The 23,523-nt window shown below is 34.1% G+C and overlaps 1 protein-coding gene across 22 annotated transcripts in view; it reads left to right on the top strand.

Moving 5' to 3' along the window:
• SSBP2 (single stranded DNA binding protein 2) overlaps positions 1-23,523 on the top strand; it is a 300,689-nt gene that overhangs the window by 252,236 nt on the left and 24,930 nt on the right. For 10 of the 22 annotated variants that reach the window (XM_065873564.1, XM_065873586.1, XM_065873579.1 and 7 more), the window contains 5 exons: positions 399-465; positions 1,190-1,260; positions 8,275-8,342; positions 13,259-13,307; positions 23,458-23,493. In XM_065873564.1, the coding sequence (XP_065729636.1) occupies positions 399-465; positions 1,190-1,260; positions 8,275-8,342; positions 13,259-13,307; positions 23,458-23,493 (291 nt within the window). Of the gene's footprint in view, positions 1-398; positions 466-1,189; positions 1,261-8,250; positions 8,343-13,258; positions 13,308-23,457; positions 23,494-23,523 lie in introns of all 22 variants that reach the window. The other 12 variants (XM_065873578.1, XM_065873571.1, XM_065873567.1 and 9 more) reach the window with 7 other exon arrangements.

Here is a 23,523-nt window from a genome sequence, read left to right as displayed (position 1 = left end):
CTCACAGACTTAGAAAACAAACTTATGGTTACCAAAGGGGAAAGCTGTGGGGGAGGGATAAATTAGTAGGTTGGGATTAACATATATACACTACTATATATAAAATGATAATCAGCAAGGACCTACTGTATAGCACAGGGAACTCTACTCAATATTCTGTAACCACCTATATGGGAAAAGAATTTGAAAAAGAATAGATACATGTATACTTATAGCTAAATCACTGCTGCACACCTGAAACTAACACAACATTGTAAATCAAATACATTCCAATAGAAAAAAAAATACATGTTAAAAAAATCTTATGAAATACTCAGATGCACTCTGTAATTGTTACAGCACTTATTTTATAAATAGTTACAATATTCCTTTTTATTTTGTTTTACTAAATATGCTAGGCTCTTGGAGGTGTCCCAGGAAGTCAGCCATTACTTCCCAGTGGAATGGACCCAACTCGACAACAAGGTGACTACTTTAAAGTAAAAGTGAAATTGATGTGCAAAATCTCAAAGGAAATCCTGTATTTTTTAAGGAAGGTTTTATTTGTTCAGATATTCCATAATTATATCAGTTGCATTTTTACAGGTAATGTGGCCAAGTAATTATCTTTTTAGCTAACTCTTAATTATGTGTGATAGTGAGGGCAGTGATAACATAAGGAACAGAATAATTAAATATCCAGAATCTGTATTTTAACTAGTAACTTCTAAAACCTCTTGTATAACTTCAAACAAGTGAGACTCAAAAGTGATTGTATCACTTGTGATTTTCTCTGCCTTTTTCAGATAGAGAGGTTAGTCCACCAGAAAGATAAGCAGGAGGAAAGAGGATGCTATGCAATAAGTAACTTACTTGGTAGTTTAACAAACCCAATAATCAGAGCTGTTTAGGTACCACAAATATGTATGGCTCTATTATACTATTCCAAGAGGAAAAAAAAGGAGCAAATGGTGTGAGAGATGTGATTCAACACAGAATAGGAAGAACATTTCAATTTCAAGACATTAATGGAGAGTGTAAGTAGTGATAAGAGGTAGAAAACTGGCCATGGAAGCCAAGATAAGGTGATGTCAATAACTCAGTCCTTAGTAAATAAGATGTGACACCAGGCAGAGAGGAGGCTATAGCCTCCGGTTTAGCACTCATGCTCATTACGTTGCTAATATCTTCATACTTTTTTTCTTTTTAGGACATCCAAATATGGGTGGGCCAATGCAGAGAATGACGCCTCCAAGAGGAATGGTGCCCTTAGGACCACAGGTAAATAAATAATCAGTGCAGGAAAGCTAGAGGCTGAGTTTTTTGCCTTCATCTTATACAAACAAACTGTATTATTTGCTGGCTTCTAGTATATACATTAAAGGCTTAATAACATGGTTGTTAGGCTCTTGAGGACATATCTATGACATGTCCAAATTGATGTAACAACAAACCATATTTTAACAGGTGCTACACATATGCCTTTGGTACACTGGAGAAAACACATTGTGTAGAAATACATTATAGTAATTATTATTAAAAATTATAACTATTACCCTTTTGTTAGTTCTGTTGAGGAAATATGAAAAATTATAGTGATTATTATTAAAGATAACTAAGATAAGTTAAATAAAACCTAGTTGACTGAATTAAATAGAATAAGCAGCATAAAATATATTTCTAAATCTTTTGAAGAATGCCATTGAATATTACATACTACCATATTTCTTTACAGAATATAAACTCAATAGAGAACCTTTTAGAAATAAACACTGAAATGGGTCTTACTGAACACGCATAATACTATCAGTATACATTAGATGTTAGCCTACTTCTGTATCAAAATTTCCCAGAAGTATACACCAAGATTGAACCTATTCAGCTATTGATGACATTTTTAAGTATGCTGCTCCAGGATATCACTTATTTTAGCTAAAACATCCCTCTGTCTCTCTTGGGAAAACTGCATGGGGTAGAAACTAATGTTGTAATGTTATATTTCAAAGAAACTAATCCAGAATTCCGAATTTTAAATTTCTTCCTCAAAGGTCAGAGGTTAGTGTATCATAACATTGGTTAAAAGAATGAATTGATTTACTTTCTTTATTCTTTCCAAGAACAGACTTTATAAGTGATAGTTTTAGGAGCTTGTTTCATGTATCTGCTTTAAAAATGTTAAGTATTTTGTTGTGTACCCAAAGGAGTCAGAGAATTAAGAATCTAACACCCATTGGTCTTAAGCTTTTTTCAGCTTAAGACCAATGTAGTGAAGAGGGATAGTAGTTATCTATTGGAATAATTGAATTCCTAGAAGAAATATATATAATTTGATTCTCAGGTAAATGTGACTTAGACCAAGGAGTTACTGCCAACATGTAATAATATACAGTTGACCTTTGAATAACATGGGAGTTAGGGGTACCAAACCACTGCACAGTCGAAAATCCAGGTATAACTTTTGACTCCCTAAAACTTAACTAATAGCCTACTGTTAACTGGAAGCCTTACCGATAACATACGTAGTCAATTAACACATGTTTTATATATTGTTTGTATTATATCCTGTATTCTTACAATAAGGTAAGCTAGAGAAAAGAAAATGTTATTACAGAACTCATAAGAAAATACATTTACAGTACTGCACTATATTTTTCGATACCATAAGTTTATATCATCTGTTTATAAGATGAATCATCTGTCAGCATCTTCATCAATGTTGTCTTAAATGATACAAAACACTGTAGATATTACATATATTTCTAACACGGGACATCAAAAATGAAAAGATCATGTGAAAAAAATTCCTATTTATTTACAGGTATAACAATTCAGGCATTGATAACAAGCAGCAATATGATAGCTTTATGGTAAACTAGCGTAATAATCAATGATTGCTTCATCATAGTCTATCCTATACACTAATGAGTGAATCATTATAATATTTTTAAGGCATACAGTATTACAGTCGTATTCACAATACAGTATGGTAAACATTGTTACATTTTTTTAAACCACTTACATGTGATGATAGGCTGATACATAGTTTCTCCTGTTGGGGTTGGTGGCAGGGGGAAGAGGGAGAGAGAGAGGCACATACTGTATAGTAATGTAGTTCTTTGAAAGCAAAATTATAAAACAGTAAGAAAACACATTATTAATTTTATATTACATACCACTCCCCTTATGCTTATATAAGGATAGACTTATGTCTACATGTATTTTATGCGTTCATGACATACCTAACTTTTTCTTAATTTTTTAGATATTTCTAGGCTATGTGGTTCATCTGCAAGATTTTTCAAATTGTCACAAATCTACAAAAAATTTTCCAATAGTGTAGTTATTGAAAAGAATCCACGTATAAGTGGACTGGAACAATTCAAACCCATGTTGTTCAAGGGTCAACTGTATATATAAACTGTATTGGGACATGAAGCACAAATTTTTCAGAGATACCATATTACATGATAAGAAAAAGTGTTATGTAAAATTTGTGGGATCTTCAAAGTCATAAAAAACCCATTTCTTTTATTTAGGCTCAGTTATTTTCTATGTATTTCCTTAAGATCTTATAAAACCCTAATTTAGATATTTAAATTATTTTTTCCTATTTCTACTCATGTTAAGGATGATGATTTTTATGACCAACCATCATTAATCTACTAATGGCAGTTATAATTTATAAGATCTGTAGGATATTTCACTGAATGAATATACTTTTAGTCTTTAATGAGCTAAGCCAACCAGTTTAGCTATATACAACTTGAAGGATTTTTTTCCTCAAAAGTTTTTCATAACAGATGCATTTTAAATATACATCAAAAGTTGATGCCTGTAATTTATTCTTCATTCAGTTCTCTTACTTTTCAGCTAGCTGCTCTTTGAGTTTTTGTCATTCCAGACCAATATTTTCAATACTTTTAAAAATTAGAGTCTGATTCGAGTCAGTTTTGCAGTGTTTGAAAGATGAACCAATGCTCACCTAAGCTGTATGAATACTTAGATCTCATTTGAAAATGCAGAAGTAAAAAGCATATTGGTCTTTATATTTTATAAATATCTAGCCAAATATGTATGTGTTTTGTATTATAAGTAAATTATGACAGAAAGTAAGAAAACATTTCTGGGGAGTAATTGCTTATTGAAGAGTTTAACTAAGTTTATCATGTAAGTATGAATTCTTTTCATTTTCACACCCAAAGAGAATAGTTTATTTCTTCCATTTGGATTAATATCATTGCTATCTATTCCTTTATAATTTGGAGGAAGTAAAGTGTTTTGGTATGAATTTACCTCAGAAACCAGAAATACCTACAACAACTTTTAAAATCACAGTATATAAGTATAAAAGGTTAAAGTAAATTATTTATAAATATTATGTACTTAAATGAAAATAGGAATCATATTCATATGAATGGTATAATAGGTAAAAAGTGAAGTAAAATTATTTGAATTAAGGGATTCTTGTAAGGTATTTACTCATAACACCTGGTATATGTAACATATGGATTTGAACTGTGAGCTTTATAATAAAAGTTAGCTGTGTTTCTTAAAAGATAATAGAAAAACAACTCTCATGACAGATATTTAATCCTATGGATGCTACTCAAGAACAGAATGTGTCTGCTTTTTTTGTATCCGAATTATAGAAACAGTCTCTTGAATATTGTTCTAGCTTTATGCAAAACAAAATACATACCTCCTTTGTATCATAGATATGAGATACATAGATATTATGTATCATAATATCATAAATATTATTTCCACAATTTTTTCAGCTTAGGACCAATGTGGTGAAGAGGGACAGTAGTTATCTATTGGAATAATTGAATTCCTAGAAGAAATATATATAATTTGATTCTCAGACAATGCTGATGTAGGCAAAGTGCACACCTAGAACATAGTAAATATGTGATTAAAACCTACTGCATGGATGAAGAAATAAAACTTTGCTCCAAATGCTGGCATATTTTTTCCACCCCTTAATCTATTTTAAATCTACGTTCAGTAGTAATACATGATTTTTAGATTGATATCAGCATCCTTTCAATAGAAAAGCAGAATTATCTGCTTAATCAAGAAAAATGTCTTCCCTAATGCCATATTTGAAGTAATTTTTCTACTTGGCTTTTATAATAAGGTATACTTAGCTTGTCTGTGTTCTTAGGCTCAGCAGGTACCATATGATTAACAGAAAAATTCAACAAGACTGTCCAACTAGTTCTAATTCCTCTAGAAATCTGAAGGATAAATGAGTTATATACAAGTAGGAACATATCATGATTTCCAAATCAAATACTTGGGGTGGAGAAATAGTGAGATGGAAATATATGATAGGCTCTCATGTAAAGAGAGAGTAAACTAATTCTGTATTTTCAAATCTAAGATGGGAAGTGGAATTTAGCTCAGTATGGGGAAGAACTTGCTAGAAATTAAACTGCCCAATCATGGAAAAACTCCTTATAAACTTTCCAAGCAGAGTACGAACAGCCCTTTTGTCAGGAGCGTTGCATCGGGAGAGAGATTAAACCAGATGGAATTGTATAGTTGCCATCAGCTTTAAAATTCAGTGATTCGAAATTAGCTCTTCACATTCTGCCTTTGTTACCAGTTAGAAAGCTAGTTGTTATTCTATCTTATCTTCCTGTTCTCTATATGCTTCAGATTCTTCACAAAATGAAAATATTTTGTAAGTCTATCAAAATATGCGTTGGATAATTTCTTACTCATTTCCTATGACACTTGTGCACTGTCATACTTGAGCACTGGATGCACAAAGATGAGTAATACAGACTCTACCTTCAGGTACTTATTCTTTAGCAGGAGATTCAGATACATAAAGAAAAACTATTAGGCAGTAGGAAAAAAGTCAAGAAAAGAAATACGTGTACTCTGTCAGGGAGTCACTATGTCACAAGCATGTTAGGGTTGAGGGCTCAAGGGAAAATGAGAAGACTCATTTAAGTCAGTCCCTTATTAACAGTGATAAGAGTTAACAGCTACAGTTTTTGAGCACCAGGTATCATGCTTTTAATGCACCAAGCACTTTAATATGCGTTTTGTATGATTTCATTTTTCCTCCAACAAGCTTATAAGAGAGATGATATTTTCACTTTACAGATAAGGAAATAAAGGTTGAGCAGATCATTGGGAGAATCACTGGCCCACAATCACACATATAGAAAGAGGAGCAGAGGAAATAGGGCAGGGGCAAGAGAGATTCAAACCAGTATCTTTCCATGTCCAGAGCTAGAAGGAAAACTAACATTTTCCTTGATAAAACACAGACCACCTAAGATCAAAAATGAGGAGCAACCTTTTGTGTGAAGAATTTCTATTATACTCTACCATTCAGATTTCGTTCCCAGTGACTTTCTTCTCAGAGACTCCTTGGTAATACTGCTGCTGCCACCCCCATGCTTGTTCCAGAGGTTAAGAGAAATAGCTATCTCTTTAACCAGTGACTCAAGTGTGGATAGACACCATTCTCTTATCCCAGAGCATACACAATTGAGATGTTTAAATAAGATTTCTTGAAAGTAAAAGTAAATAAAAAATGAGAAGAGCATGTAATTAGGTAATTTATTTACAAACTGTGGCTTACTCTCTGGAGTTAACAGACCTTCTCTCATTGAATATTTCCTTGTCATCTTAGCACCTACTACACAGAAGGCCATAGCAGATGAGTTATCATGAGTGTAAAAGCGTATTGCATGTTTCTGAACCACAAGAAATTCAGCAGTCTGGAGGGTATAGTTGGGAGTAGGGGAAGAAGGTACATATTATAGGAAATGGGGGCAGGAAATATAGGCTAGAGCTGATCTGTGAATAACACCATAGACCCATGCTGAAGTACAGACTTTATTTGATAGGCAGGGTGGGGCATCATGGCGTTTAAGTGACATAAATAGGACTGAGTTTAAGAAGCACAATTCTGGAGGCAGTATGGAGAATAGATGGGGAAGGGGAGAGGCTAAGTCAGAGAGACCAACTAAGACAGTACAGTAGTCTCGGTAAATGACAGAGATGAGTGATACGAAGGAGGGCAGTATTTCAAGAGCTATTTTACAGGTAGAATCAACAGACTTTGGTAACTTGACTGGATATGGAAATTGAAATAAAAGGAAGAAATATCAAGCTCTCAGAGGTTCTTAGCCTGGACTGCTGCATAGAAGGTGACGCCACAGAACTGACTGAGGAAGGCAATATAAAGAACACAGCTGTGAGAAGATAAAATTGAGGTTACCTTTAGGTATGTTGAGTGTGAAATGGTATCCAGATAGAAACAGCTGATATGAAGTTCAACATATGAGTTATCTAAGAGCTTAGGAGAGACACCATGACAAAATAGATTTGAAATTCCTAACATATAAATAATTGTTGAACTAATGGTAGCAGGTAAGAGTACCCATAAATGTGTATTTATTTAAAAGAATGCTGTGGCTAGAACTTGGGGAAAAGCAACATTTTTAAGAGCTAGCAAAACAAAAGGAGCCAGCAAAGGAGATTGAAGAAGAGTGATCAGAAATGTTGGAGGAACAGGTGGTGTCAGAAAACCGAGCATGAAAGTAGTTGATGATGTCAAAATATATTAATATGATAATGTTAAAAGTAGTCTTTTGGCCCTTGTGGAAACTAAACTAAGCTAAGCTGATATGCATGTTAAAACATTAAAATGTTTTTATCCTTTGAATGCACGTAATAGATATTGACAGAAGTCTGTTGAGTCATATAATTCACGCATACATATTTGAAGTATACTTTAGTGTTCATATATTTTTGTGTATCTGTATATTTGTACATTTCTCTCTTGGATATATTATTTTGTGAACAGAAGTTTGTATTCCACTTTCTTATGCTGGATTCACCTATTTGTTTTCAGACTTTATGTAATTTTTCTGAGTCAGACAATTTCAAACATGTTGACTAAGTCCTTTCTTTAAAAACAGAGTTTGGGATTTATGAAATGTTTTGTTTGAAAAAGTTCACTGTTGTACAGATATCAGGAAATTAATAAAGATATGTTGAATATTATAATTGCAACTATACCTTAATCACTTAACATGCTCCAATGATTGTACATATTCATGTAGTTTTTAAAAGGCACAAACCAAAGTAATTGTTAAAATAGAAGCAAAAGTACAAGAGTGGACCCTTCTGAGAATGAATTGCACAGGCCTTATCCCATCAGGAGTTATGTAGGGAAATCATTAACCTGCTCTCCTTTCTTTCCCCCCTCCTCTTTGGTTTTGTTTTTTTGTTTTGTGGTAGTCTGACCCTTGGTTATCATTACAGAACTATGGAGGTGCAATGAGACCCCCACTGAATGCTTTAGGTGGCCCTGGAATGCCTGGAATGAACATGTAAGCAAAATGCTATATTATCCTGTAAAGTGTTCTCTTTTCTGTCTTCTAAAGTCACACCAATTTGTAACACAATTTAAGCTCAATTTCTGTGTAGTATAAAATGAAACTGTAGTATAAATGGACTGAACATGAGCTGTAGCATTTGCTTCATTTTCACAACATATTCTCCATGTTTTTCTTCCTTCCCTTGCAACCCTTAATTTTTTTCCATTTTCAAATGCCAACTTTTAGCCTGATTTTCATGTTTATCATAAAAATGAGTCTTTTATAAATAAGCACATAATATTTATGTAGTCCATACAAAAGTATGAAGAGATGATGACACCAGGACCATGACTTGACTTTACAGAAGTAGATGATGGAATATCGTTCATTTTAACACATATAGCGTGATTCCTATGAGTTTTAAATTCTTATAAATATATATATATATGTCTTTACTTTTGCTTTGTTCGGACCATTGTTAACCCAGGAAGAAGTCTCTCTGGTAGTTTCTTCTTTATTAAAGAACTTTCCATAGTATACTTTCTTTTGAAAATTCAAAATACACTTAGGGAGTAAACTAACAGTTTTTTTTGTTTTTTGTACTGAAAGGGCCTTTCAAGCCCAAAGAGAGTAGTTGCTTCTATCAGCCAATATAATGCAATTTGTTAAGGAATTTTTATTTATTTTTCATTATCTTACTAGCCCCCAAAGTTCCATATACACCCAGAACTTGTGAATGACTTTCATTAATTGATTAGAGGATCCAATTCCATGATGTAGCCTAAAGAAAATTTATCAGAAATAATGAAAGAGCTCTATATAGGGTTCTGGGTAGCCTCCTCTAATATATTTCCCATTAGTCCATGTTTTGGTTACCTACCTATCAAATTAAACAACTCTGCCATCATTTAATAGCATTGAATATATACTGAGGTGAGCTCTTTTGATGTACATAGGGATTTGTTTAAGTTTCCGGAACCATTTTCATGGAAAGCAGTTTTGCCTAAAATAGAAAATAGGTTAATAGGTGGATACCAGCCAGGCTCAAAACTAACAGAACAAGGGGAAAAAGTAGGTCAAATTTTCCTATCATGTCTTCTTACTTTTAAAGTAAAAATGGATAGACATGAAGTCTGACTTTTCTTAAATTCCTCAAAGGTTTAGGCTTATTAATGGTTTCTACCAAAAGGAGTGATATCTTGTGCTTATATCAAAAGCTGAAACTCTTAACAATAGGATTTAGATACATATAAAATTTACCTACCTAAGATTCTGACTTTAAAATAGAATGCCTTTTAAAGAATAATTTTGAATACTATGTATAGAGGTAAGGAGTATACATTTTGAATGCTATGATCAACCCAAAATTCTCTTTAAATGTTAAGAATGTATCTAATATCATTTTGTAGTGATGTGGTTGACTTTAGATCAACGCAGTTTTGCTAGTATAGAGGAAAGTTATTCTCATATGACTATTAAGAGACTCAAATAGCTGCTTAAAATTGTCTCATTCCTTTCTCACATACATTTAAACAGATACATAAGGGTACATTTAATTCCCTAGACTATGGAGACTAAAAGTATGGCTGAAAATTTCAAATGATTGTTTTTGTTCATATTTGGGTTTCTCATTTAAATATACCCAGATATTTTAAAATATTTTTATTACATAATATTTTACTATTTATATAATATCTGTTTTTTAAAGAGCCTTTAAGCTTTACAGACTCAAATTTCCATTATTTGTTACTGTTGACTGTTATTTGGAGTCTTATACCATTTTCAGTTTTCTATAAATTAGGATTCAAGGACAATGAAATCACAAATATTTCCCTCTAACAGGGAAAGTTGTGAAGTATGGAAGGTCCAACCAGAGAGACTCATTCTCTTATTGATATTGGCCCCAAGAAAGCAAAAATGAATTTAATAATAAAACACATTATTGTCTCCATTGTACTCAATAAATTTTATTGAAATTCACTTCATAATTTATTATTGTTAAAACAAACTAAATCTTACTGTATTATGGCAAGTAAGTATTTCTAACTGGAATTATGGCTCCCTTCATGTCACTGTTTTACATGTTGGCTAACTTAAAAATTAAAGGAAAAGGCATTAGAATAGTGTTACCTTAGGCTATGTTTTTAAGAGTCTAAGATATTTGTGTGTTGGGATCAGGAGGGATCTACTGGAGGATCATACCTGGATGAGGTTTCTTTAGCTCGTCACTTTTTGTTATTTGACACCAAAGTATAATGACAGTAAAGAATACCAAACCCCGGTCATTAAATTAACTAAATACCATAGTCTGTAACTGCAGCTTTCTCTCTTATATTGACACCAAACCATTGGGAACAAAATTCTGATAATTTTGTTGTTAAAAAAATATTGGTGACCTCTAAAGAAAATAGTTATTCTGATATGATTTTTACATTTCCATGCTCCAAACTCAGGATAAATCATATGTAGTGTCACCTAAAATTAAAATAAGAGTATACTTTTAATGTTTATATAACTAGTATTATATATTTAGAAAAAAATTTAATATCAATTTCAGTAGTTTAAAGTAGAATTTACAAACAACAGCCACAATGTAAATGTTTTCAAATGCATTACAGATTATTTTTTAAAGAAAATTATATTTCTAAATAAACTACATTTTTACAAATTCCAAAAGAGTGTAGGATTCAGTATTAAAATATTTCTAATTCAACTTTGTATACCTTGCTATTTTATAGAAACTAAGAGGACAAATAATTTCAAAGGATCTAGACTTTCTTGTTCTAAACCACATCCTATAGAATTATAAAGTTTGTATGGTTATTATCTCGAAATGACTGAATTACAGAAAAAAAGAGAATTTTTCTCTTTGGTAGTCATGGTTGCCTTGATTTAATCATATCCATACACCCTTACCAAAAATTAAAGACTTCTTTTAAATTTCATTGTTCTCTTTATTTTTAAATGAGGCTAACCTGATTCTACTTCAAACTATACTTATGTAGAAATGTACATTCAAAATAATGCCTGTGTTATAGTTTGTAAATTACTCTCTTGATAATACTGATGGCCCTCAAAAGGAGTAGGAATTACCGCACTTAAGAAGTTGTTCTAATAGAATTACTCACTACTATAACCCCCACTTTATTTAGTGGTATTTGCAAAACTGAAAATGTTTTCAAACACAATGGTAATGGTGGGGGAAATTTAGCTTATTCAAATGAGTTAACATTTAACCCATTACATTAAAATGTAACTTAATATGAAATACATGGTGAGCTGAGATTAGATTAGTATTTGTCAAACAATTGAACTGCATAAAAGGTATTTTATGGTTCTTAGAATAAATTTAACTTCAACTTATTTAATTTGTATTTACTTAAGTAAAATGTTTAATTATTTTAACATTTAGTTTAGCACATTAATTTAACATTAAACAAATTTTTAACTAACAAAATTATTTTATATTTAATATCTCTTATTCATACAGTCCTTGTTTAAACATAATATTTCAAAATATGAGATTGTCTGCATGTTGTTGCATACAAATTTTTCCCATGATTTGGATATATAGTATATTTTTATGTTGTTTTAAGATAAATATTTTCCAGTTTCTTTACTGTGTTTTATTTAACGTCAAACAAGTCAAGTGTTTTACTTGATCAGCGTATATCCTATGCTTTACCTCCGTTTCTGTCCATTAAGACACTGAATCCTCTACGTAAAATCACCTTTCCAAAGTGTTCCAGTAACTAATTGTAAAGTCCTCATCATTGTCCTAGAGAGGAACTATTTCCAGAGACAATGCACGTGCCCCTCACCTTCTCCCTATGCATGATTCTTTGACCAAGTCCGTTCTAGTCAAAAGGGGACTTGCACTTGGGCATCCTAATAGAGCCTAAGGACACAATTTTTCATGCCCTTCCCTGCTGTTTACATTCCTGGGGAACCCCAAAATAATACCCAGAACAGTTCTAAATATTCCAAGCAAACATGGGTAATATAGCTAACTTGGACAGCCTCTATCTAGCATTTAGAACTTTAGGTTTAAGGTCCCTAGAATAAGAATCAGGGGACTTTTTTTAAATTAAAAAATGTCACAGTGTTTTCATTGAGATTAGAGGGAAAACGGGAATTTTGAGTGACTCTAATTAGAGAAGACCTGCTGACAGTAGTCTACTTTTTATCAGGCAGTATATATTCAGGTACACTTAATACTAAAAAGCAAATGGACAAGAGATGTGTTTCATTTAATTAGGCATTAATTTTGTTTTAAAAGCTTTATGTCCTTTTAAGCTATAGAATAGGAACATTCTCCCTCGCCCTAACATGAAGTAATATATTGACATACATTAGCATAGATTACCTCCTATTTTTCCCCAAGATTTACCCTGGCCACTATCTTGAACTACAATTATGAAAACAAGAAATGTGTTTCCCTTGTTTAATAGTAACCAAATCATCACTAGCACCGAGAGATAGATTGATATATAGATGTATAAAGTAACATGATATTCTATGCAATTTTTTGAAGAGGAGGCAAATTTAGATACCTACTATGTACAGTTATTCATTTGTAGCTTAAGAGCAATCATTTTATGTATAATGGTATTTCACAAATAATTTCATTTTCATTTTGAATGATACATGCAGCACTTATTATTGTCACAATTATCTTTTATATTTATCTCATAATTAGTGATGAAGCTGTTTAAAACAGCTGTAAAACAGTGAAAGCTGTTTGGGGGAATGATAAAATTTTTGGATTTTAGAAATAAAAAAGCTGTGAAAATATAAAGAGTAATTTCAGTGCTGGACTAGAACTGCATGGTAACTGAATTATAAATGTTTGTATTTTATGATGTTATTGCTTACTGTGAAACATTCAGAGCATCAGTTAAAATTTCATTTGTCATTTTGTCTTACAGGGGTCCTGGTGGTGGTAGACCTTGGCCAAACCCAACAAATGCCAACTCAGTGAGTATATGTATTTTTTTCATTTCCTTTGCACTTTGTAGCATTTAACAACAAAAATCTGTTGCTTTTGAAAGCCCTGCAATTGGTTATATTAACCTTTTTTTTTAAGAAATCATCCAAAAAAGAAATATTTATGTTTTTAGAAAAATATGTATAACTTTTGAAATTATGTGATTTTTTTCACTTCAAGGTCTAATGTAAACATGCATTCTATGTAGATTACCAGGCCCTCAAAAATAGAGTAGTGTGATTTAAGGATACTCTACGGTAGCCTACATTTATCGTAAAATTTATCTATCATATAATGAATTCACCTTCTAAAATAACTATAATAATTACTAAGTTGCCAAATAAAATCAATCTCAGTTATTATTATTATATTTGCTGTTCTGGTTATACCTATTTGCTCTCTCGCTGCCCCAAGAAGGAAGTACACATTTACCTTGTGCCTGTGGGCTAAACTGCCATCCTTACACTTGTATCTATGTATCTGACATCATGGGAATTTTCCTTACAAGTTTTGTGGCCATGATTTGACTGCATAAATATTTTTGTCTCTTATTAATGTCACAAATATAGGCACAGGTTAAAAATTAAGCTTTCAATCTTAAAATTAATATCGATATGATTTTAAATTTAATGATCCTGGAGATTTTTTTCTTGACTTTTGAAACCTTGAGTTCTTCAATCTGTGAGAGAGCTCTGCTCTGTACATTTGTGTAGTATGTGCACGGCACAAAGATGCCTGAGTCTAGGGAGTCAAAAGGAGGCTGAAATATAGCTGTTTTCCACTTGTGAAGTCTATGGATTCTGCCCAGAAGGGATGCCTTTTGCTAATATGCAGAGGTACCTTCACTGACTAGCAGTGGCCTTAATGCTAAATAAACATGAAACTGATTCAATGTTTAATGTTAATTTAAACTTAAAGAAAATTTAAAGTGAGGTGTGGGTGGTATAGAAAGAATCATCCTAAATCCATTGCTATTCTAAAGCAGAAATCACTTTCTTCTCAATTGAGTAACTGTCATATTTTTAGAGAAAACACTTACTTTATATTATCTGCCTATCTCTTAATTTCAATAGCTATTACATTTGCTAATTAAATAATATTGTTCGGGGTGGAGAGAGTGATGTTGCTGCTTCCGTTTGGGTCTTCAGTTCACTATTTAAGTTCAACAAATCTTCTAAGATACCATTTTACCTGATTATGTTGTAATATGACTATCTTTTCTCCTCCAAATTTCTTTTAGTCTGCTTATATGCTTTTGACTAGTTCACATTTCTATTTGCCTCTTGTTATATGTGCCTTTAAAATTTCAAGATTTCACTTTTAAAAGGCATCTAACTAGCAGCTCAAGATACTTTCTTTGAACTCCCCATTAAAATACCTAGAAAGGTGCAGAAAAACATTTTTTTAATAACAGTGAAAACTCTGCAAATCTTCTTATTGTCAGACTCTGGAAAGAATTTCTGTTATCTACATGTCTGATGAAACTGGGTTAAAAAGCACAATCGACGACCCACCTTAGCTAGTAAGCCTTCCTGCCTAGAAGCAGGAGGACCCTCTCTCCTTCCTCACTGCCAGCTCAGCCAGCCATCCCCTCCACTGCCCACCTCCTGCAGGACCTCCTTTTGTACGCTTATCTGGAGATACTATCCTCCAAAAGCCACCAAGGAAGGTGGGCAGGATATGATACTAAAGGTGGTGCAGGGCTTCCCTGGTGGCGCAGTGGTTGAGAGTCCGCCTGCCGATGCAGGGGACACGGGTTCGTGCCCCGGTTCGGGAAGGTCCCACATGCCGCGGAGCGGCTGGGCCGGTGAGCCATGGCCGCTGAGCCTGCACATCCGGAGCCTGTGCTCCGCAATGAGAGAGGCCACAACAGTGAGAGGCCCGAGTACCGCAAAAAAAAAAAAAAAAAAAAAAAAAAGGTGGTGCATTGCACCTAGCGGGTATGTTATCCAAGTGAAGAGTATTAGGTAGAGGCAGAGATGAGGAGAGAGTTATGCTTTCTGATCATTTTTAGTTTTTAGATACCTAAACAACTCTTGGGGATTTCACAGAGCCGAGCACATGGATAGGAGAATGTACTGTATCAGGGCAGCAGCTCTGCATTATTTTAGACCCTGAGAAACACTAGGTGTTAGGGAAGGAGCTGTGCATATCAAACTACTGAACAACCACTGTGAAATGGGCATTTGGCCAGCACACATGTAGGCACGTAATCAAGTTGAAAGCAGTCCCTTCTGTTAATATATACCACATATGGGTACACTTCCCCCCAAAGAATTTGAATAGGGAAAAGTTGTGAAGGAACACCTATACTTTTCTCTTTGGAAAAAGAAAGGAGTCACCATCCTGAGCACAGAAAGGAAAAGCATTCCTCTGAATATGATAGATTATGAGAAGAAAAAAACCAAAGACAACTGATGACTTTCTAGCAAAAACATAAGGCTTACATGAAGCAAAGCAAAAGTATTAAAGAGAGATTCTTTTCCCCAAACACCATTGATTATGCTGTAGTGACAATTTATCTGTATTATGTTGAATTCCAAGTTCTTTGGACTTTTTGTCCATATTTAATATTACAAATACTTTTCATTTGGTATCAATACAGTAAGCCTCTGGCTCCTCAGAGCAGCACATTAAAGTGGCTGGCTGTTTTGTTTTTGTTGTTTCCAAATATGTTTTATATACTTTCTTTTCTTTTAAATACTTTGTGTTTCCTAAAAACAAAGACATCTTTCATAACCATAGTATAAGGATCAAAATTTAAAAATTAATATTGATGTAATCCATTTTCTAAGCTGTACACCTTATTTTGATCTCACCAGTTGCCCCAACAATATCCTTTGTAACAAAAGAAAATCCCAGTTTACTTGCTGCACTCATCTGTCATGTCTCTTTGTCTCCTTTAACCTGGAACAGGTCCCTTAACTTTTGTCTTTTGTAAACTTGGAGTTTTGTTGACTGCAAGCCAGTTATTTTGTAGAATGTCCCATAAGTTGGTCTTGGCTGATGGCCCCTCACGATTAGATTCATGTTATATATATTTGGCAGGAATCCACAGAAGTAATTTTGTGATTTGCTCAGTGCGTCATTTCAGGGGGCATATGATGGTGATTTATCTATTACTTGTGATGTTAACTTTGATCACTTAGTTAGATGATGCTTGTTAGGTTTCTCCTAGCTTGTTAAATTACTATTTTTCCCTTTGTAATTTTCAACCTGTGAAGACATACTTTGACACTATCATAAAGATCCTACTTTAATCTGCTCCTTTTAGTATCCATTGATGACTCTCGCCTGAATCGTTTTTCTGCTGTGTTGGTTGCCGAATGTCTATTTTCTAATTCTGTCTTTCCTTCTCCACTTATTAGTTGACTTTCTACTATAAGAGATTTTCTTTCTTCTCCAATCATTCATGTAATCCAAGGTACTCGTGGATTCTTACCTTGTCCAATAGTTTTTTTTAATACTAAAATCATTTCAGATTTGTCCAGTTAAAACCCTTTCAGGTTGGATCATTTGTCCTTTTGACATGACCCCATTATTCTTTGAGCATTTTGAAGCTCACATTTTCCCAGTCTTAGCCTTGGAAACAGCCATTTTTTAAGGGTCCCTGGTTCCTTTTAGTGGAGAGTGGTATTTAGAACCCATTGGAGTAATCTAGCTTCTAACCCTCTCAACCAACAGAACTAGGATACAGATGTATGTATATACACACACCCACACACATCTATATCTTTCTGTATCTCTACATATTAAAACCATGAGTGCACACTGCAGCACTATTTATAATAGCCAAGACATGGAAGCAACCTAAATTTCCATCAACAGATGAATGGATAAAAGAAGATGTGGTACATATATACAATGGAATATTACTCAGCCATAAAAAAGAATGAAATAATGCCATTTGCAGCAACATGGATGGACCTAGAGATTATCATACTAAGTGAAGTAAGTCAGACAAAGACAAATATCATATGATATAACTCATATGTGGAATCTGATTTTTAAAAAATAATACAAATGAACTTATTTACAAACAGAAACAGACTCACGGATATCAAAAACAAACTTATGGTTACCAAAGGGGAAACGTGGAGGGGAGGGATAAATCAGGAGCTTGGGATTAAAATATACACACTACTATATATAAAATGGATAATCAACAAGGATCTACTGTATAGCACAGGGAACTCTACTCAATATTCTGTGATAACCTGTATCAGAAAAGAATCTGAAAAAGAATGAATCTATGTATATGTATAACTGAATCACTTTGCTGTACACCTGAAACTAACACAACATTGTAAATCAACTTTTATCCAATAAAATTTTTTAAAAACCCCGTGAGTGCACACTGGTGCTTCAGCTTCAATTCAGTACAACAGAGTTCATTCTAGACTTTCTGCTTTCCAGGTTTATACTTCACTTCTCTGAAAGTGAGAAATCTACCAACCATTATCCACAATACATTTATTTATCTGCTTAATCTTTATCTTTACATAGTTTTGTCATATACAAGTGTTTTGATCAAAAATGTTTTGGGCACTGTTTTGCACGGCAGCAGGAGAAACATTTTTAAGGACAAATTTATGTTTTTAATTCAAAATAAGAGTACGATTTTTTACTTTTAACTTCCTTCACTCTGAGCATTACAGTACTGGCCTCAGATTCTTACTTGGAAGCTTATTTACAAGTCTACCAACCATTTTTTTTCTTTTTTATGTTTTTCACAAAGAACTGTGCCATTTGGGTTGAACTATAAAGCAAGTTCTAATCATTAAGTAGCAAGCACTTTTATCAAAAATATCTTAATTAGCTTTGTCTGCAGACACTTTTGATTACAAGGTATAGAAAACTAACCAAACCAGGCTCATATTGAAAGAGAATATTACTGGATCATGTATCTGAAAAGTCCAGATATAAATTTGCTTTGGGGTACATTTGGTTCCAAGTATTCAAATAACATCATCAGACACTGCCTCTATTCATTGCTTACCTTTGTTCCACTCATCTGTCAAGAAGGCCCTGTGAAGCTCCAGATTTATATCCTCACAGCTCCCTGTTGAGTACAAAAGAGCACAACTCTATCAGTTAAGCACAGGTATTGGGAATAACTAACTGAACTGGATTCACTTAGCTTGGGTACATAGACCCATTCATGAACCAGTTATGTACAATGCTCTATCGGCCAGGCCTAGGTCACACACCCACTTCCTGAGCCCCACCCGAGTCACATAGAAAAATAAGGGAGGTATGGTTCAAAGAGAATTCAAGGAATTGTTGGCAAAAAAGGGGATAGGCAGAAACAACAAACGTTCAGTATAGCATTGTATTCATCAACTTACTAGCTGGACAGATAGAAGAGAAAACCCCTTTAAGGAAAAATGAGGATCTACTACAATGATTAAGCCTAAGAGAAATACAAATATTTTACTCCAAATAGCCTCTGCCCTGTACAAATAGATGCTCATTTTTTTTAAAGAGCATCACAAAATAATAGAATATTTTCAACTTTACACTGACACAGATAATGTTCCCCTTGCGATTTCTGGTGAACTGAATTTCAGTGCTTTTAAGGTAGTTTTGAAATTCACAGTTGACGAAAGCTACTTAGCTAAAATATAAAGCTACTTAGCTAATCATTTTTTTTAATGAAGCCAAAAAACTTCTTGTTATTCTGCTGTTCCCCCTACCACAGCACCAGTCATGGATATTAGGAGTCAGAATATTTCAGAATATTTGGATTGTTGTCACAGCTCTTGAATTTTCTGTCTAGCTTAACCAGACAATACATATGGCCCTTAATTTCATCATCTGTCAAATAAGAGATTCTTGTTCTATGATTCTGACCTTCTACCTCTCTGGTCTTGCTTATCTTCTACATCTGCATTTTCATCTTTCATTTCATATTAATCGTTATTTTGTGTAGCATATGGGAGAGGGGTGGAGGGATGAGATTAATTACATTGGGAAGAATCTGGTCACTAGAGGTGGAGAAAGGCCTGGACAAAAGTAAAGAGAAAGGGAAATGCAGGCAATGTGTGAGAAAAAATTATTAGACTCTTAGTGGCTGGGAACATAGATTTGGAAGGCAAAGCTGAAAAAAGAAAAATGGGACCATGATGTGTTCAGGGCTCTGAATGCTGAGAAATCTGTAATTATCATCTGTGTGGAACAGAGCTGTGTTTTAGGAAGATAGTATATAAAATGGACACATAGGGAAACAATATTAGGAGAGTATAGTAACAGACCTTATAAAATGTTGTCAGAGCCTAAGGTAAAAGCAGTGGAGAAAGGATGGCCGAGATAAATGTCTCACATAGACTCAAAAATACCTGGTGACTTGTTGGACTTGAGGATAAAGAAAGTGAAGTTGAAGGTGATTTCAAGTCTTTGAACATTATAACATAATGTGTTATAATTTAAATATATAACCTTCAACCTCTGCTGAGTCCTCACTGATGTGTGTGACCAGCAATTTTTGTTAACTCTTCTTTAGTCGCCTGCCTTTCCTGCACTTCTTATCTTTGGCCCCTTCTCTATTAGCTAAACTTGTCTCATATTTTATAGAGGAAAAAAAACAAAACACCATTAGACTCAAATTTCTTCAAATTCTACCCTTACCTCCAATATTATAAGACCTTTAATCGTTTTTCTTTCCGCTTGTCTCAGAAATGTTCTCAACATTGTTTTATCTGTTTTCTTTATTCCATGTCTTGATGTCTCTACATATCTTGTTCATTCATTTTCTAAAGGAGTTTTCATCAATCCCTTTCCATTGGCTGGAACTTTCCCTAACACTGTGCCAATGAACAAAATCCCAAGACAACCTTAAAACCCCCAGTCTTTCACTCCTCTAGAGTTGGGAGGGGGCAACTGATAGAAAACTTCTCTCAACCCTTCCTCAGTCTCAAACCACCATCCAGTGTCTCTCACACATTGAATCCCTCACCACTATTCTCCTGGACAGTGAATTCCTTGATCCTCTTTTCCATTTCATTACTATGTGGTAGTGCAGTGCCTGAAATATAACAGGTGATGGACGAAGATTGATTGAATTGACTTCTCAGCTGTTTCAATTCCCATGAAAAGTACTATTCTGAAGGTTACTAGTGACCTTCTACTTACCAACCAAAAATAATGACTTATTTTCTGTCCTCATCATACCTGACCTTTGAAATATTTGATACCTTGGTTTTGTTTAAATGTCTCTTCATTTCTTTTCTTCATTTAAATAATGTGTTTTTTTCCATATTTGTACTAGCATACTCCTTTTTATTATTTATTCTTAGGTGTGTCACAGAAAGGTTGAAAGACTTGAGCCTGACAGAGCTCAAAAATAAGCCCAGTTTAGGCATTTCCTAGCCAAGCTGCCCCAACTCCTTGCTTCTTGAAAGTCTAACTTGCTTGACTTTTTATGAGATATTTTCTCCTGATTTTCCTCCAGTCACATTATCCGCCCTTTCTTAACTAGTAATGTTCTTTAATTCCAATCTTGGGCTTTTTTTTTTCATTTTAACATTTTCAACTATCACTAAATCTAATCAAATCCTAGATTAAAGTCTCGTGCCCAGCACAAAATGGAAGTTTATTCAATTGAAGCTTTACCTCTAGTCCTATCTCCAATGAGTTCTAGACCTCTGTTTCCAAATATCTGTTGATCAGATCTAACTCAGTGTCTATTAGTGCTTTCCAATTCGACATGTCAGGTATTCCCCAAACTTGTCCCCCACTTCCTAAATTCCCTGTATATAAATTAGTAGCACCATCATCCACCCAGTCAGCAAGTTGGAAACCTCAGAATCACCTTAACTTCTCCCTTCCCTTGTCCACCACACCCAGTTTGTCATTAAGCCCTGCAGAGTACATCTGTGAAAAGTCTGTCAAATTCTCTTACTCCTACTTATCTTAATCAGCCCTGCCTAGAACACTTTTTACCATCTCTTGCCTAGACTTTTTGCAATGGTCTCCTAAATTGTATTCATGTTCCATAATGCCTCTAGAGTTATCTTACTAAAACATAAATTTGAACATGTCTCTCTAAAGCCTGTGACTCCCTATTTCCAACAGCATAAATTCAGTCTGACCATATAGCCTCATCATCTACCACAATCCCCTATACATCCCACACTGCAACAACTGTGTAAAATTACATATACCATTTCCCTAATAAACTGTGTACTTTCACATTGCTTTTTCAAATGCTGATCCTTCTCTTTGTCTTTCCAATGGACCCCCACCCTCTCTAAGTCCTAGCTGCCCAGCTCAGATAACGTCTTCTACGCCCACACAGTACTTCTACCTACATTGTCATATTTTGTTTCTCAGGCTAGGCTGGCAGATGCTGATGTAATTTACAAGAATGCAGGTTCCATAAAGTGCTAGGGGTAGGAGCCCAAATCCTCCTTTCTCTTGATGAGGGCAACAAAGACTATGAGGTAGAAACAGTGAGGGTAAGTCAAAATTAAAGAGGAATTGTGATGGGATAAGATTCTGATTGGAATATAGAATGTTATTTGTGAGTGCCATGAGGAACAAGAAAAATGTCAGTCAGGAAAGTTGTTTAGACCTCTGTGCAAAACCTTTTAGGATGTATTCATGCTCAGAAATGGAAAAGGGGGGTATATTGGAAAGGAAAGGAAAGGCAGTGAGTGTAAATTCCAAAGATCTAAAGAGTGGTTAGATCATATCTTGAAGTTGCTTAAGGGCGACGGTAGGCAATAGAAGCAGAAGAACATGAGCCAGGTGCTAAAGCTGTAAGGAGATGAAAGCTGGAGCCAACAGATAAGTTGGTGATTTGGAGAGGGCAGGTGCACATGTTTAAAATAATAAGCAGAGGATGGATAGTAGATCATGAACTGCAGAGGACCCTAGAGAGCAAAGCTGTCTTCATTCACCAGGTCGAGTAAATGTCTACTGCCATGGGGATCCGCATACTCATAGAAGTGATAGTTATCACTAGTGATACTGGACACTCCGGTAACGGCCACCTGCAGTGCTGAGTTCCCCACAGGTGGACCAACCAGAGGCTCAGACACCTGTGGTCTGTGCTTAAGGCAAAGCAAGGACACCAAACAATGAGGAGAGAGCTTTCAAATAACTCAATATTAAAATCAAAGGAAAACCATAACTTTGTTGTATTTCTTTCTGCTTACTTTATTATTTCATATTATTTATGTTTAATTATCAGGAAGGAGTTGGGGTGGAGGGAACATTTAGGTACAGGCATTATAATCTTTTCACCACTCTTAAGGTCCTATTTTGGCCCTGGCTGTCCTACTCCAAGAAGACAGTAATTTACTGGCTTTTTTCAGAATAAGGCAAAAATATCTCTTCTGGATGTGCAGAAGGATGTAAGCTAGTGAGCTTGTGTGAAAAAAGAATATTTGGATTTAACTTCTCTATTAATATCCACAGTTAAGGGGTTATTTTTAAATATATGTTTTCCAGTTTTCATTTCTTAAATTATCACAGCAATGTCGTATTAATACCTTCTAATCTCTAGAAAAGAGCTTAGTTAGGAGCTTGATTTGAAGGGAAAGAGGGAATATGTTACCCATATCTGATCCCCACAAATTAGTAGTCTTCGGAGACTTACATTAACAAAATCTTTTGCATTCATTATATTGTTTTCTAGAAGCTAATTAGAAAGGAAAGGGGGGGGAAATGAGGTTTATATATCAAGTATTGACTACTGCATGAACATAGTAGCCTGAAACCTGTCTTTAAAAAAAATAATGTATCCCAGAATGCACATAAATTAGAAATTGCATCTGTAAAGGCTACTAATTTGAAAAATTCTGGTTTCTGGTTTTTATCTGCACAAATATATATCTTTTTAATTACAAAATAAGTGTCATTGTATCAAGCAGTGAGTACAACTGCCCTGAAATCAATATAACTTGAAGCTGTAATTCTATCTAAATTTCTCTTGACTAAAATCCTCTCTTTTTTGTAAATCAAGATAATTCTGCATTTTATTCAGTTTTCTAGCACTCAGACATATATAAATGCCTTTATCCTTTGTGATAAATTTTAAACCTTGACAAAAGTTAGAAAATAGATTCATTTTAGGTCAGTCTGCATACTGCCACATGAATCAAAATATGTATATTTTTTGTCCTGTTCATGTTCCAGATACCATACTCCTCAGCATCTCCTGGGAATTATGTAGTAAGTACATTTGGGTTTGTTTGCTCATAA

This window comes from Phocoena phocoena, chromosome 3, assembly GCF_963924675.1.
Source record: "Phocoena phocoena chromosome 3, mPhoPho1.1, whole genome shotgun sequence".
NCBI lineage: Eukaryota > Metazoa > Chordata > Mammalia > Artiodactyla > Phocoenidae > Phocoena > Phocoena phocoena.
This window is presented reverse-complemented; position numbering and strand designations above follow the sequence as displayed.